Genomic DNA, 17,471 nt, shown 5'->3' on the forward strand with positions numbered 1-17,471 from the left:
GTTTATCAACTAATCATTGCAGCTCCAGAATATTGAGCTGAAGTCGACCAAACAATCTCATCTGTGACAACCGAGTGAACCTAATCTGCTGATGAAGACCATGGGATATGACAAAAGCCCCAGAACAAAGGAGAAAGTGGACCTTGAGTTGAGATTATTTTGCCAGGTGTGAAAGGAATAGTTCAACAGTCTCTTATTGTTGCATGAAGTCCTTCCATCATGCAGTTACACTTCCATAATAACTGGGCAAAATCAATCTGCTATTGAGGACCATGTGACATGGTTGAAAGCTCTAGAACAAGTGTGAAAGTGGACCTTGAGTTGCGATAGTTTTGCCAGGTAGGAAAGAATAGTTCACCTTTCTGTTTGTTTCTCTGAGACTGAGACGTTCAGTCTGCTGTCTGGAGGCGGTGCGTGGTTAGCTTAGCTTAGCTTAGCTTAGCATAAAGACTGGAAACAGATGGAAACTGCTAGCATGGTTCTGTCCAAAGTCCAAAGATACACCTGTGAGTGTCAATGATTAACACATCTCATCTTAGAGGATTTGTTTTATAAATACTAGTGAGACTAATAAGAGAATAGTATGATATGTTAATACGATTGATCATATTGTATAGATATTAATAATGACTTTTATTATAAGTTACTGCTACCTGGATTATTCTCTGTATGTTTTAAACAGATGTTGCACTTTGTTCTTTGACGTGTTTATTGGTGGATAAAAAAAAATCCGTTTCATCACTTTTACTGAGCTGCTTTTGGCTCAGAGCACTTCAGCCGTCTTTATACCACCAGATAAAGATGAATAATGCTCTATAGCCTCTATAATGTTTGATCAAACTCATGATTCAGCCTGTTTAACACTCAGCAGCATTCAGACATTTCTAAAACCAGATGCTGAAGTGTCATTTCTTCCATTTCTGGAACAAAGCGGCTCTCAGAAATATGATTTTTTTTTTTTTTTTAAATTTCAGTCTTGTGAAACGTTCTTTGTGTCATAAAAATGTAAATACGCTGGAAGAGTCCCAGTAAACGTCCAGAACAACGCCCCAGACTGTCCCAACACACACACACACACACACACACACTGCAGCCGTCATATCCTCTGAGTGTGTGTGTGTGTGTGTGAATCACATGTGAGTAAGTGTGTGCCAGTATGTGCAGCATGTTCAGACCTGCAGCAGGAGAGGAGTTAAAAGCCGACGGTTCGAGGAGCTGGATGAGTATTTTTGTCGCAGCTTTTGAGGAGATTTGACATTTATCTGATTTTTAGGATTCAACACGACATGAACATCAGCAGCAGCAGCTGGATTTCACTCTTCGGGGTTTTGGTTGCTGCTTGTGCCGTCCAGGCGGCTTTTTTTTATAACCGTAGGTGTCTTTAATTTACATTTTCTCTTGTTTTTATCTCACATTCAGCATCTTTGAACATCTGCTCACAAATGTATCTCAGATTACTGTGAAGTTCAGGTATTTGTACTTTATTTGAGTATTTCCATGTGATGCTTCTTTATTTCAGAGGGGAATATTGTACTTTCTACTCCACTACATTTATTTGACAGCTTTAGTTACTTTTCAGATGAAGATTTGACACAATGGATAATATAACAAGCTTTTAAAATACAACACATTGTTAAAGATGAAACCGATGTTTCACCAAGAATCAAAGATTAGAGAGAAAGTCTAAAAAACTAGAAACAGATTTTATTTATTTATTTATCTGGTAACAAAATACACATACTGTTTCTGTGAATAGCTGATTTTTGTGCTTTTGTGTCTGTTTTTCTTTCATTTAAATGAATATTTTCACTGTCTCAGATCTCACAATGGAGCAAAATCCCTTAATTATACACCTGAATCTCCTCCGTAAACATCTTCTAATATGATTAAAGAGGAGTACACGCGGTACGTTAAGGGGTGAAACTGAATTATATCTTATAATAAACTAAAATCAAGCTCTGAATATTGTTTATGCTCCTTAATTGACCTTCACAGGATTAATGAAGAGGTTCTGTCAGAGCTTGAGTTATTAAAGTAATTCATTAAATTACCCTGTTTTCATGTTGTACATTTCTAAGTATTATAGAAACTTAACAGTTATTAATATAATATCTTCATACAAATGAATGCACACGTTGCATAAATTGTTATTTTACACAATAATGTTCTAACAAAAGAACCTAAAACGAGAACAACAAGTTTCGACTGATGTTAAAGGGCCACTCTGATGTTTTTTTTTATTTTTTTATTATTACTAACCATTTTTAAAAGTGTCATATGTTGTGAAAATCAACTCGTAGAGACTTAATATCTGATTAAGACGTGTCTGCTTGTTAATGATGTCATCGCTCAGATAAGATAAAACTTTATTGAAACTCTATTAACTATCAGCTGGAGGGGCGTGTAGCGTTAATGATAAGATAGAAATAAAGTTAATAAAGGTTATAAATATATAAACAGTACATGTTGTTACTCTACACCAGAGTGCATGAATGACCCTTATTTATATATATATATATAAGTTTAAGAACAAGATAATTCACAGTGTAATTACAAATAATAATATATTTATAGTTAGTATAAATCAAGAAATAGAAAATATACACACTATAATAAATCTAATATAAACATGATAACAATAATGTCTCTTAATGTTCAGTTTACATGATTTATATCAATTATGCAGCATCTAAAAACACTGATCATGATTAAAAATGATAATTTTATTAATTATACGACCTAAATGCAAACAGCTCATCAATTAAACTACTTTTGTACGGAAGCTCATTTCTGCCAATATAATAAAAAAAACAGATGAAATAATAATAATAATACTGACGACAATGAAAAATAATCAACGTTGTGTCTTTTTATGTTAAACAATTTAGATTTTAGACTTCAAATTTCAAAATTATGATTTTTAAATCAAAGTTATGAGATACAAACTCAAAATTTTCGAGATATTTAGTCAAACTTTTGATTTGTGCCGTTCTGAATCCGTCGATGAGTTCAGTAAACTTGTCGAAACCAAAAACGCGTCACTTCAAAGTCAGGCGAGAACATTCTCTCTTCTGATTGGTCAGATGTGTAACGAGAAGACGACGTCGATATTAAACGTGCTGTTTTCTTGTGTCGTGTCTGATCGTCACTGAAACATGTTGGTCAGATAAAACAAACTAAACAATAAAGTTGTTTAATTGAGAAACTGTTGGTCAGATTAATTGATAATGAAAATAAACAGAGTCACCTGAAGGAAACACCTTCAGTATCTCATTATTATTATTATTTTTTATTGTTCCTCATTAGTTTGTGTTTTCTTGGCGTGAATGATGAGAGCAGCAGCTGCAGGGCGGCTCCGTGACGGGTGAGGCAGCAGGCAGCAGCCTCCCCGATGACATGTGGGTGAGGCCCGAGCTGGGAGCTGCCTTCGCCTCGGGGGGGGAAGTTAGAAGCAGCAGCTCCACTTTATTCTTACTTTAATGATATGTTGAGAAGAGTTCAGCCTGACACACTGACACCGAAGAAAAACGGGATATTTACGAGTCAGTGATAAGAAGCTTCAATTAACCACCGTCATAACTCACTGAACTGTTCACTTCTGTTTCATAATTCCTCAGATACACAGTGAACTCTTACTTGTGAGCAGTGGTGGAAAGTGACTAAGTACATTTACTCAATGCTGTACTTAAGTACTTAAGTACAGTTTATGTCTTAACGTCTTCAGTTTATTATCACACAGGACAAAAAAACCCAAAAAATTATCATGATTTTTGAAATTCTGATAGAAAAATAAACTTCAAGTAGATTCTCAAATATGAAAGTTCATCTTATAATCAAAGTCAGTACTGTAAAATCGTCATTATTTATTTATTTATTTATTATTTTAATGTATTGTATAATTTATTGTATGATGCATCACCGGGTGACACACCCACAAAAAGAATATGTACTGTCATCATCACACGGGCTGTACAATATGTATGAAATGCCATGATGACAGTAAAATAGAGTATAAAAATGTTTAAATCTTTAAAAAATGACCAAAACAATGATGTTATTATCAGAATAGTCGACTTGTGATTGCAGCTCTGGTGTGTTCAGGCACATAAATTGTATAAAACTCAGCATAAAAGATAAATAAGATAAAAAACATGCTGCAACAGTTAGAGATAAGAAGAAAAGCATGTTGGTTTAACTCCACTGATCTCAGTACTGATATGTAGTTATGTGTTAAAAAGATAGAAATAGAAACAGGAAGTGGTAAAAAGGTTAAAAACCTGTGAAAAAACTTCATGAAGTCAAGATTTTTCTTTTGTTTTTTTTGTTTCCAAGGACACTAAAACAGTCAGATTGACTGTTTTTAGTGTTTGTTAGATTGAAATCTTGTTAATGTCTTCAACTTTGATCATAGATAACAGGAAGGCTGTGACGTAGGAGCAACTGTTTCTAGGTGTGACTGTTGTTCCTCCAGGGTTCATGTTTCCCGCCTCCTCCTGAGTCTTATTGTTTGTACAGTTATGTACTGTGTGTTTATGGAGGAGAACCACCGCAGACACACACACACACACACACACACACACACACAGGTCGGAAACTGTTCTTAAAAAGCAATAATAGCTGACCTCGTCGCTGCCGGCGTCGCTCAGGTGAACATTAGCTCCTATCACAGGAGTGAGTCATCGTATCCCTCGCTGATTATCTCTGAACCGAGCTGTTAGAGTCTGCTGTCGATACATGAATCCCTGAATCAGAGGCTGAGACAGACGAACAAACAGACGCACCCTTAAACTCACCTCAACCCTCCCTCCGACCGCTGACATGAGTCTGGATGGAGAAATAAACCACAGTCACTGTTCCAATAACGGTGATGAAGAAGTATTTATTATTTACATAGTGTGTATATTCATCAGTGTAGAGATACTTCACTTCCTGCATGAAAAATCCTACCACAGTAAAAGTACATAAGTATTATGAGCTTGATGTAGTTAAAGTATTGCAGTAAAAGTACATAAGTATTCTGAGCTTGATGTAGTTAAAGTATTGCAGTAAAAGTACATAAGTATTATGAGCTTGATGTAGTTAAAGTATTGCAGTAAAAGTACATAAGTATTCTGAGCTTGATGTAGTTAAAGTATTGCAGTAAAAGTACATAAGTATTATGAGCTTGATGTAGTTAAAGTATTGCAGTAAAAGTACATAAGTATTATGAGCTTGATGTAGTTAAAGTATTGCAGTAAAAGTACATAAGTATTATGAGCTTGATGTAGTTAAAGTATTGCAGTAAAAGTACATAAGTATTCTGAGCTTGATGTAGTTAAAGTATTGCAGTAAAAGTACATAAGTATTCTGAGCTTGATGTAGTTAAAGTATTGCAGTAAAAGTACATAAGTATTCTGAGCTTGATGTAGTTAAAGTATTGCAGTAAAAGTACATAAGTATTCTGAGCTTGATGTAGTTAAAGTATTGCAGTAAAAGTACATAAGTATTATGAGCTTGATGTAGTTAAAGTATTGCAGTAAAAGTACATAAGTATTATGAGCTTGATGTAGTTAAAGTATTGCAGTAAAAGTACATAAGTATTATGAGCTTGATGTAGTTAAAGTATTGCAGTAAAAGTACATAAGTATTCTGAGCTTGATGTAGTTAAAGTATTGCAGTAAAAGTACATAAGTATTCTGAGCTTGATGTAGTTAAAGTATTGCAGTAAAAGTACATAAGTATTCTGAGCTTGATGTAGTTAAAGTATTGCAGTAAAAGTACATAAGTATTCTGAGCTTGATGTAGTTAAAGTATTGCAGTAAAAGTACATAAGTATTCTGAGCTTGATGTAGTTAAAGTATTGCAGTAAAAGTACATAAGTATTCTGAGCTTGATGTAGTTAAAGTATTGCAGTAAAAGTACATAAGTATTATGAGCTTGATGTAGTTAAAGTATTGCAGTAAAAGTACATAAGTATTCTGAGCTTGATGTAGTTAAAGTATTGCAGTAAAAGTACATAAGTATTCTGAGCTTGATGTAGTTAAAGTATTGCAGTAAAAGTACATAAGTATTCTGAGCTTGATGTAGTTAAAGTATTGCAGTAAAAGTACATAAGTATTATGAGCTTGATGTAGTTAAAGTATTGCAGTAAAAGTACATAAGTATTATGAGCGTGATGTAGTTAAAGTATTGCAGTAAAAGTACATAAGTATTCTGAGCTTGATGTAGTTAAAGTATTGCAGTAAAAGTACATAAGTATTATGAGCTTGATGTAGTTAAAGTATTGCAGTAAAAGTACATAAGTATTATGAGCTTGATGTAGTTAAAGTATTGCAGTAAAAGTACATAAGTATTATGAGCTTGATGTAGTTAAAGTATTGCAGTAAAAGTACATAAGTATTCTGAGCTTGATGTAGTTAAAGTATTGCAGTAAAAGTACATAAGTATTATGAGCGTGATGTAGTTAAAGTATTGCAGTAAAAGTACATAAGTATTCTGAGCTTGATGTAGTTAAAGTATTGCAGTAAAAGTACATAAGTATTATGAGCTTGATGTAGTTAAAGTATTGCAGTAAAAGTACATAAGTATTCTGAGCTTGATGTAGTTAAAGTATTGCAGTAAAAGTACATAAGTATTATGAGCTTGATGTAGTTAAAGTATTGCAGTAAAAGTACATAAGTATTATGAGCTTGATGTAGTTAAAGTATTGCAGTAAAAGTACATAAGTATTCTGAGCTTGATGTAGTTAAAGTATTGCAGTAAAAGTACATAAGTATTATGAGCTTGATGTAGTTAAAGTATTGCAGTAAAAGTACATAAGTATTCTGAGCTTGATGTAGTTAAAGTATTGCAGTAAAAGTACATAAGTATTCTGAGCTTGATGTAGTTAAAGTATTGCAGTAAAAGTACATAAGTATTATGAGCTTGATGTAGTTAAAGTATTGCAGTAAAAGTACATAAGTATTATGAGCTTGATGTAGTTAAAGTATTGCAGTAAAAGTACATAAGTATTATGAGCTTGATGTAGTTAAAGTATTGCAGTAAAAGTAGTGGTTTGGTGCCTCTGACTGATATATTATTATATATGACATCATTAGATTATTAATAGTGAAGCATCAGTGTTAGAGCAGCATGTTACTGTTGTAGCTGCTGGAGGTGGAGCTAGTTTACACTACTTTATATACAGTTAGCTAGTTTAGTCCAGTGGTTCCCAACCTAGGGGTCGGGCCCCTCCAAAGGGTCAGCAGATAAATCTGAGGGGTGGTGAGATGATTAATGGGAGAGGAAAGAAGAAAAAACAAAGTTCTGATACACAAATCTGTTTTCAGTTTTTGGACTTTTTCTCTAATCTTTGATTTTTGCTGAAATATTGGATCATTTGAACATTTATTGAAATGAAAGCATGTGAGAAGTTTAGAGGGAAAAATCACTATTTGGTGGAGCTGTTAACAACTCATAGACATGTGAAATGTGACCCCGACTACACACTGCTTTTTGTAAGACGTCAAAAGACAAAAAGGTTGGAAACCACTGGTTTCATCTTTAACAATGTGTTGTATTTTAAAAGCTTGTTATATTATCCATTGTGTCAAATCTTCATCTGAAAAGTAACTAAAGCTGTCAAATAAATGTAGTGGAGTAGAAAGTACAATATTTCCCTCTGAAATGTAGAAAGTAGCATCACATGGAAATACTCAAGTAAAGTACAAGTACCTGAAAACTGTACTTAAGTACAGTACTTAGTTGCTTTCCACTACTGACTTTTACTTATGTAAAGGATCTGAATACTTCTTCCACCACTGCTTTGAGGTCAGTACCATGACTGTGTGATGAGCTGCTGTTTTAGGAAACCAGGTGCTGAATACATGCAGGTTGTGGCCGCAATCGAAATGAAAACTGCAGCAACATTTTCTTAGTTTTCACCCAAACAAGCAGAAAACTGTAGAAATCCCAGAAAACTTGGAAGTTTTATTATTACAGTATTCATTTTAAAATCCAAATCTTAAAGACGACAAACATGTTCCCCATCTTTTATATTCCACCATACTTCCTCTTTACAGAACAGCAAGGCAAGTTTATTCAGCACATTTACAAAATACACAACAAGACATTTAAAACACATAAAAGAAGATGAAAATTGTAGAAGAAAGTGAAAAGATGAAAACAGAGAAGCAGAGGAGAATGCAGGATGTGAGCACAGTGTGGATGATGGTAAAAGTGTCAAAGATTTAATTCAAAGCATTGAAGAAAAAACATTTTTTAACCTGGTTTTAAAGTTGGTGAGAGATCAAGTTTAAACAGTTTGTTTCAGCAGTGTGTGACATAGTAACCATCTGGCTTCATGTTCTGTTTGGACTCTTGGAACAATTAACAGGATGTTACCAGACAGGATGTTTGATATTTCCACAGTGCACACCCAGAACAGAACAGCCCTTTTTACATCAACTCATGTCACTGGGTTCAAAGTTTTAGTTATCAGATCACTCTGGCCTGAATGGGAAGAAGCCAGAAAATGGCCGCAGAACTCCAAAGACAATGGTCTTGACAATGGTCCAATATACAGTCAGTACAGTCAATACAATCAGACCAAGTGACTGTGTACCCCTACAGTTCCCCATAAGTAGCTCAGAGTTAAAGAAAAAAATCTAATCTGTATCGGCTTGTTCAAGCTCTACATTGAAGATCCATGTTTTAAGAGAGTAAAATATTTAAAACAAACACATTTCTTTCAGTCTGAACCATTCCATCAATGGACATATAGTCAAGATTGCATTATTTCATACACATTTCTCCAAAATTCAGCCTGAAACATTTGATATATAGAGAAATTCTGAGATCTCTGAGACTTTTTCACCCTGAAATCCCTGAAAACTTGGACATTTAATTGTAACAGTCAATTTAAAAAAATCAATTTAAACCTTAGAAAAATGTCATGACTACAAATATGTACATTTCTCAATACATCCTTTTTGCAAAACAATAAGGCATGTTTATTTGGCACATTTTTGATTTTAAATTTTGGTGTATTTTGTAAATTTGTTTCGCCCCCTGTAAATGTTAAAAATATAAAAGACTTTTTCACCCTGAAAACTTGGACACTGGTAATTTCATTTAATTGTAACAGTCAATTTTAAAAAAACAATTTAAACCTTAGAAAAATGTCATGACTGCAAATATGTACATTTCTCAATACTTCCTTTCTGCAAAACAATAAGGCACATTTATTAAGCACATTTACAGAAGGCAAAACAAATTTAGAAAATACACCAAATTTTTCAAATTTAAAACACTAAAAACATACTAAAATTTTTAAAAGAAACTCGACAGCTGAAACAAAAACAGAAATAGAGGAGAGTGAAGGATGAATAATGGTTCCAAAAAATAAGTTCCAAAGACTCAATTAAAAGCAACGGAGAACAAACATGTTTTTAACCTGATTTTAAGACTTTTATCTTAAAGCAACCCAGTCTCACATCAAATAATACCAGTCGTATTTTTTTATAAGTCATTGTCCATTACAATGGTAATCAGGCCTGAGGACATTTAACCTGTTGATCATTACAGTGGACACCAGGTCGAAAGAGATGTAATCTGAGCAAGTTTATTTATATTATGAAAATTAAGTTTTGACATAAAAAACAATGTATTGGACCACATGCCCAACTATGAATACAAATGGGAAGGCACCAGATGTAAGCAGCCATTCTGCTCATGGAAAACACAGGTGTATTACCACAAATGCAAGATGCACCTGTGTTTTGTGCCTCACAGGAACTGTTTCAAGGCTGCTCACCAAAAGTAGAATGAGAAAATAAGCATATAACAGTTCTGTTACTGTGGTCAATGGTTCATTAGTTAAAGTGTTGCATCTCTTCAGTGTTTTCCTTTTTCTTTTAAGAGAAAAATACAAATATCAATAAAAATCTAGTTGTGAGATTTCACAACTGTTCGGACCTGATTAAATCTGGATTAAATCTGCTGTGCTGTCTCTACCTGTGTTAGAGGGGGGCCAGGGACTGATAGATCTCAGGAGTCGCATTACAACATGTCATACGTCTATGCCGTATCTGTGAAGGTTCTGAATAGAGCATCATTAGCCAGTGTCCGGGAGTCGAGGTGGTCTGGTGTGTTGGTGCCAGGATCATCTCCCAGAGGCAGCTGGAGGTCCCTGTACAAACCTCCCATAGAGAAACACGGTGCAGACCTCCAGTGGAGGGTGGTGCATGGGGCCATGGCTACGAACAGACAACTGACCCACATAGATCATAGAACAGGAAGTCATTGTGTTTTTTGCCAGGCTGAGGAAACTTTAAAACATCTCAAGGCTCAGCTGTCCCAGACTAGCTCCGGTTTTCTCTCTGTTACAGCAGTGGCTCGCTGGTTTAGGATTGGTTTTTGATGACAAGTTGTTCATTTTTGGTCCCAGATACTCTGCAGTTCAGCGGAGGTCTGTCTGTCTGGTTCATTTTTTACTGGGTCAAGCCAAGATGAGCATTTGACTCACTAGAAGGAATAAAACAAAGGGAACAGGATCTGTAGATGTTGAACTTATGTTCAGAGGCCTGGTGGCCACACGTCTTAGAATAGAGTTGTATATTATAAAAAGGTGTCAGACTTGGAGGAGTTTATCTCTATTTGGGGAGTTGAAGATGTTTTGTGTAGAATAGTTGGTGAATCACTTATTCTCAGCTTCTGAAAACAATGAGGAAATCTGTTTGTTTGTTTATTTATTATTGTGTTGGTTATTTTGAGGAGGAGGGTGTAAATACGTGATCAGGTGATATATATATGGTTAATTTCTTTATGTTTGTTTATTGTAAATGAAGAATTGGACCAATAAAGGGTTGGTTAAAGGTCAAAAAAGGTCTCTCCTCTCCTCCTCTCTTCTCTCCTTCTCCCTCTTCTTCTCTATTCTCTCCCTCTTCTCCTCCTCTCTTTTATCCAAACAAGCCTCTAAAACCCTTTTCAATAAGTCCAGCATTATCTGGCTTTATTTTCTCTTGTCTCTCCCTTTCCCTACACTCCTGCTCTCTGCTTTCCCTCTCATGTTTCATCCTTTGCTCCTCTCTTCTAATCTCCATCTCCATTCTCATCCTCTCCCTATTCTCCTCCTCTTTTCTCTCCATCTCCTCCTCTCTTCTCTTCCTCTCCTCCTCTTGTCTCTCCCTCTCCCTCTTCGCATTCTCTTGTCTCTCCCTCTCCGCCTTCTCCTCTCTTCTCTCCATCTTCTCTCTTCTCTCCTTCTCCTCTTTTCTCTCCCTCTCCCTCCTCTCCTCTTCTCTTCTCTCCTTCTCCTCTTTTCTCTCTCTCTCCTCTTTTCTCTCCTTCTCCCTCCTCTCCTCCTTGATTCTCTCCCTCTCCCACCTCTCCTCCTCTTTTCTCTCATTCTCCTCTTTTCTCTGTTTCTCCTCTTTTCTCTCCTTTTCTTTCCTCTCCTCCTCTCTCCTCTCAATCTCCTCCTCTCTTCTCTCCCTCTCCTCCTCTCTTCTCTCATTCTCCCTCCTCTCCTCCTCTCTTCTCTCCTTCTCCCTCATCTCCCTCTCTTTTCTCTCCCTCTCCTTCCTCTCCTCTTCTTTTCTCTCCTTCTCCTCTTTTCTCTCCTTCTCCTCTTTTCTCTCCTTCTCCATCCTCTCCTCCTCTCTTCTCTCCTTCTCCTCTTTTCTCTCCTTCTCCCTCCTCTCCTCCTCTTTTCTCTCCTCCTCTTTTCTCTCCTTCAGCTCTTTTCTCTCTTTCTCCTCTTTTCTCTCCTTTTCCATCCTCTCCTCCTCTTTTCTCTCCTTCTCCCTCCTCTCCTCCTCTTTTCTCTCCTTCTCCCTCCTCTCCTCCTCTTTTCTCTCCTTCTCCCTCCTCTCCTCCTCTTTTCTCTCTCTCTCCTCTTTTCTCTCCTTCTCCCTCCTCTCATCCTCTTTTCTCTCCCTCTCCCTCCTCTCCTCTTCTTTTCTCTCCTTCTCCTCTCTTCTCTCCTTCTCCTCTTTTCTCTCCTTCTCTCTCCTCTCCTCCTCTCGTCTAGCCCTCTCCTCCTCTTTTCTCTCCCCCTCCCTCCTTTCATCCTCTCTTCTCTCCCAGTACTACCTCTCCATGTTCATCCGTTTTTCATTCTCCATCTTCATCTCCTCATACTTCCTCTCCCACTCCTGCTCCATATTTTGCCTCTCCCTATTAAGCTGCATCTCCCTCTCCTTTTCCAGATCACACCTCTCCTTTTCCTTTTTCAAGTCATTCATTGCCATATTCATTTCCTGTTGTTCCTTCTTTCTTTCCTCCTCTCTCTCTCTCTTCTCCTTCTCCCTGTCAGCCTGGAGTTGTTCAGTAATATCTTTGAGATTTTGGTCATATTTTTCTTTTACTTTCTTCTCCAGTTCCTCTTCCTTTTTACGTTCTTCCTCCTCCTTTTCTTTCAGGATGCGTTGTTGTTTTTCTTGAAAGGCTCTTTCTGCCTCTTGGAACATCTCATTGGTGTAGTGGCTTCCTCCGTTCTTCTCCACTATATTCCTGATCTTGTTAAACAGCTCAGTAACTTGAAGGCGATCCTTCAGCTTATTATTGAAGACATGGTGCTGATCATTACATGTGGCCACAAGTTCCTGCAGATCTTCGCTGTCCTCCATGTACTCCTCGATAGTGGTGTCATCCAGATTGTCTCCATGAGTAAAGAGAACCATGCTGTATTTGTCTGCAGCCTGGCCAAACATCTCTTGAATCACCTCCACCGCCTGCATTTCTTCTGGTGTGAATCTGCCCACCCTGATAACTATCAGGAAGATATGGGGTCCAGGAGAGGAAAAAGAGATGCACTGACTGAGGTCTCTATTTGTTTTATCCTGGTCCCACCTGGTGTCAAACAGGCCTGCAGTGTCAATAACAGCAACCTTTTGTCCCTTCATTTTACCTGTGCCCTTAGAACACTGTTCAGTTATAGATGTAGCACTGCACTTTGATTCAAAGCAGTGACGCCCAAGAATGGTATTTCCTGTGGCACTCTTCCCAGTTCCACTCTTCCCCACCATCACAATCCTCAGCTCCTCCTTTGCTGTTTAGAAGGATGAAAAATATGAAATAAGAATTTAAACTCTAATGGCCAATCAACACTGGCTCCAAGAGACGTGCTTCACCCCAGGACTCCCCATGTTTTTATGTTCTGAGTCTATTTTCCTCTCCTCTGTCATGATTAGTGCAGCCTAATCTGCACAGACAGTTGTTTAAATTACACAAAAATCCTGCTGTATGTTTGTTTTGAATTTATTAACAGTATCTATATTGATTAATCGGCTCCCAGTCTGTCTGTCAGCTCACCTGCTTCACTACAGGTAGATTCCCCTCAGCTGCTACGGTGGGTGGGGGAAAACATCAATGAATTAATAAACACAAACACTGTCAATTTCTCCCCTTAGAGCTGACATGAAAACTATTAACTATTAATAACTACCTGGATGTGCGCCACCACTCAGCCTTACTGCCGGTTTTTCCCAGTGGCCACTTGCGGTATTTCAGTGAGACCACCATTATAAAAAAACACATAAAGCTGTTGACAGGACACCTTGAACTGCAAACAAGGTCAAACAAGGTACTTTTTGTGGGTTTGTGGCGTCATCCCGATGTAAGGTCTAAGGACCGAGCAGTAGAAACACTACTGTGCATATTTAGGCGGCTGCACAGATTCTTTTTTTTTTTTTTTTTTTTGACTTATGTGCCAGATGAGCAATTTTAATTGCTGAATAGTTTGAGTCCGGTATCTAGTTCTTATAATACATCCATGATGCTAATGTGTGTGTAAATAGTCAGAGTTCACAGTTACACAAGATGTTTCTCAGTAGTGATTTAATAAATGCAGAGGCTTCATGTAACATGTTGCTATATGTTATCAATCCATCTATAAGTTTGTTGTCCTGTTCCATGCTCTATTTCTGTAATTTTGCTTTCTTGTTCTGTTCTGTACACACAACATCTATTACAAGTCTGTCTGTCCTGGGAGAGGGATCCTCCTCTGCTGCTCTTCCTGAGGTTTCTAACATTTTTTCTACTTTAAATGTTTTTTGAGGAGTTTTTCTTCATCCTAAGGACAGATGATGTTGTATTGCTGTACAGACCTCTGAGGCAAATGTGTGATTTGTGATATCAGGCTGTATAAATAAATACTGACTTGACTTCACAAATACAAAGAAAAAACATACTGAATACAATTTAAGTCAAAGGACCATATGAACATGAATATAGTAGTATCATGAGTCATGACTTACCACATTTTAATTTGCTGGCCATGTTTGGGTTTAAGAGTGAAGAGTTGATGCTGCAGCTGAAGTGAAAGTCTTTCTGGTGCTAAACCTCTTTATATGGAGGCTCTGTGGATCAAAAACAGGAATTTATGACTGTAGTCTGACTAGAGAAAACCAGAAACCTTGATGGATGTGTAGTTAGTTTGGTTACTGTACAGTGCAGTTAAATAATAGTCACCCATTCAAACATGAGCCAAATGTATTTTCATGCACAGTGATAATGATTCAAAAAGTCTGTCTATTTAAGTTTCTTCGTGGCATTTTACATATTTTCAAAATCCATGTGTATGTGATTGGTGCAGAGTGGGAGTGGAGCTGTTGGTAATGCTGCTGATTACAGACTGCAATTTATAGTGTAATCATTTGGTGAATATACATACATACATATATAAAAATATGTGTCTTTGTGTTTGCAAAGTCAGAAGCTGAAGTGCTTTGCTTGAAGAAGCTAACAGCTGAAATACTAAAGCTGAGAGTTGAACTGTAGTACTGTAAAAGGGGCTGAAATGAATTGCCTCAAATTGCTTCAAAAAGTTTCACATGAAAAGCCGGCTGGTGAAGCGCTTTGCTGAACACCTTGCAACCTAAAATGCATTACACACAGCTGAAATGTTTTGCATTGCAGAAAAAAAGTAGAAAGGTTAGATGCGTAGTTGAAGTGAAAGCACTGACTGGGCGTTACAGTTGTAGTTGTCTTAAAAGTACAGATATGACCTGGAGTTAACTGAAGGCTGTTCTACTTTTAATTTAAGTGTCAAATAATATTTGTATTTATTTTTGCCAAAAAAAATCACTGAATGCAGCTTTGAAAACTTGGATGTATGTTCATGTGTAATTACAACACTTTCAGAGAGGAGGGTGTCAGCAGACATTAGACAGTTAAGATCATGACTCAGTATTTATGAATCCTTTTAGGATTTAAAGTTTCAGTCAACTTTAAAGCTTAATTTAACAGCAGGAATAAGCAGCTTTCCGGTTAAAAGAAGGATCAGAGAAGTTGGACCTACAGGACAGAAAGTGGAGGACTTGGCGGAGCGCAAAACGCGCAGAATGCAGATCAAATAGTCAGCAGAGCGCACTCATACCACTGTATCTGAGTCATGTTAACAAGGTATAGTGCGGGTTTGCTTCAGAGCACTCACCTACTGAGCTCATTAGACGCGTCTTCGGGCTGGATTTCTGCTGCTGACCACCTCTCCTGGAACAAAGTGTGATGTTATTCTGATCTTATTTCTGTTGAGATTAATTCCGCATTACAGTCTCCACCCGCATGTTCACTGACTATCAGAGAAAGTTTAGTCCGTCCCAACCGCATCACATCCCGTCCAGTCAAACCCGTCCACAGACCTACTTTCGTTTAGACCTTCTTTAGTGTGTTTGGCTGCATTTACCTCAGTAATAATGTCCACATCAACACCACCTCCATCTGCTGCCTTCTCTCTCTCCACCTTGTGTTCATGTCTTTGATTTGTCTTATTTTATCACTTCATCTCCTTTTAGTTTTCCATGAACGTGTTGGATCCTTATTAATACTTATAGGCTATGATAAAGATTATAATATCACAGTTGTATGACTATAATAGTCTTTCTCAGGTGGAGTTAAAGTTTGTGTTTTTAATGAAGATATTAACATTGATTTTACTGTACTTAAGTACACATTTGAAGAACTTGTACTTTACTTGAATATTTCCATGTGATGCTACTTTCTACTTCCACTCCACTACGTTTCAGAGGGAAATATTGTACTTTCTACTCCACTACATTTATTTGACAGCTTTAGTTATTTTTCAGATGAAGATTTGACATAAAATAACATATATTTATATATTTTAATTGTTGTATAAATTTTTTGCTTTTTTATTTTCTTTGAAAAAAATTAGGAACTTTGTGTGAAAGGTGCTATATAAGAAAAGTGTATTAGTGTAATTATTATTATTATTACATGATGCAGTACTATTACTAGTAATCTACTCAAAGTATCTAAAATTGGCTCCACATTCATGAAGTACAACATTAAACTTATGTGTTAGAGATAAACACAAACAATATAATATACTGTAATAGTATATGTTAAGTCCCCAAAAAGGTGTAGGGGATGAGGGAAGTAACATTGAAGGATTACCCAGATAAGGAGGAGGGGGAAACTGAGATGTATAAAAAACAAGAGAATTTATTATACAATATATTTGAATGTGTGGGGGCTGAACCTAGAGAGAGATAGAAGGAAAGAAAAAGGCAAAGAGGCACACACAGCACCAGGGCTGTAACAGTATAACACTCGAAAAGAAGCCAGTCTGCATAAAGAGTACTTTTACTGTGGATAGTTTAGGCACATTTTGCTGTTAATAGTATTTTTACTTAAGTCACATTTTGAATTCAGGATTCAGTTTCTTTAGATCACAGTATTTCTATGTTTGCCAGTGGTGGAAGAAGTATTCAGACCCTTTACTTAAGTAAAAGTACCAATACAGCAATATAGAAATACTCCTTTACAAGTAAAAGTCCTGCATAAAAAAAATCCAACTACATTAAAAGTACATAAGTATTATGAGCTTGATGAAGTTAAAGTATTGCAGTAAAAGTACATAAGTATTATGAGCTTGATGTAGTTAAAGTATTGCAGTAAAAGTACATAAGTATTATGAGCTTGATGTAGTTAAAGTATTGCAGTAAAAGTACATAAGTATTATGAGCTTGATGTAGTTAAAGTATTGCAGTAAAAGTACATAAGTATTATGAGCTTGATGTAGTTAAAGTATTGCAGTAAAAGTACATAAGTATTATGAGCTTGATGTAGTTAAAGTATTGCAGTAAAAGTACATAAGTATTATGAGCTTGATGTAGTTAAAGTATTGCAGTAAAAGTACATAAGTATTATGAGCTTGATGTAGTTAAAGTATTGCAGTAAAAGTACATAAGTATTATGAGCTTGATGTAGTTAAAGTATTGCAGTAAAAGTAGTGGTTTGGTCCCTCTGACTGATATATTATTATATATGACATCATTAGATTATTAATAGTGAAGCATCAGTGTTAGAGCAGCATGTTACTGTTGTAGCTGCTGGAGGTGGAGCTAGTTTACACTACTTTATATACAGTTAGCTAGTTTAGTCCAGTGGTTCCCAACCTAGGGGTCGGGGCCCTCCAAAGGGTCAGCAGATAAATCTGAGGGGTGGTGAGATGATTAATGGGAGAGGAAAGAAGAAAAAACAAAGTTCTT

The 17,471-nt window shown here is 36.5% G+C and overlaps 2 protein-coding genes across 6 annotated transcripts in view; one reads left to right on the forward strand and one right to left on the reverse strand.

Annotated features, from left to right (window-relative positions):
- lamc2 (laminin, gamma 2) overlaps positions 1 to 17,471 on the forward strand; it is a 35,794-nt gene that overhangs the window by 5,653 nt on the left and 12,670 nt on the right. For 2 of the 5 annotated variants that reach the window (XM_044368422.1, XM_044368423.1), the window contains exons 3-4: positions 23 to 166; positions 1,274 to 1,371. The exons of 1 other annotated variant lie outside the window; for it this stretch is intronic. In XM_044368422.1, coding sequence (XP_044224357.1) covers positions 1,287 to 1,371 — 85 coding nt within the window. In that variant the 5' untranslated portion in view covers positions 23 to 166; positions 1,274 to 1,286. The remainder of the gene's footprint in view (positions 1 to 22; positions 167 to 1,273; positions 1,372 to 17,471) is intronic. 2 more of the 5 variants (XM_044368424.1, XM_044368425.1) reach the window with 1 other exon arrangement.
- LOC122993332 (GTPase IMAP family member 4-like) lies at positions 10,036 to 15,577 on the reverse strand. The gene is made up of 5 exons (XM_044367409.1): positions 15,395 to 15,577; positions 14,217 to 14,318; positions 12,052 to 13,009; positions 11,438 to 11,451; positions 10,036 to 10,214 (listed from the first exon to the last, which is right to left on the reverse strand). The coding sequence occupies exons 2-5, from the start codon at positions 14,236 to 14,238 to the stop codon at positions 10,036 to 10,038; spliced, it is 1,173 nt and encodes a 390-aa protein (XP_044223344.1). The 5' UTR covers positions 14,239 to 14,318; positions 15,395 to 15,577.

This window comes from Thunnus albacares, chromosome 12 (assembly GCF_914725855.1).
Source record: "Thunnus albacares chromosome 12, fThuAlb1.1, whole genome shotgun sequence".
In the NCBI taxonomy this organism is placed as follows: Eukaryota; Metazoa; Chordata; class Actinopteri; order Scombriformes; family Scombridae; genus Thunnus; species Thunnus albacares.

Excerpts from the sequence above, each read along its gene's own strand:
- LOC122993332 (XM_044367409.1), bottom strand. The coding sequence starts at position 14,238 with ATGGCCAGCAAATTAAAATGTG. Across the intron at positions 13,010-14,216 it reads GGCCAGCAAATTAAAATGTG|CAAAGGAGGAGCTGAGGATT; the intron begins GTAAGTCATGAC and ends CCTTCTAAACAG.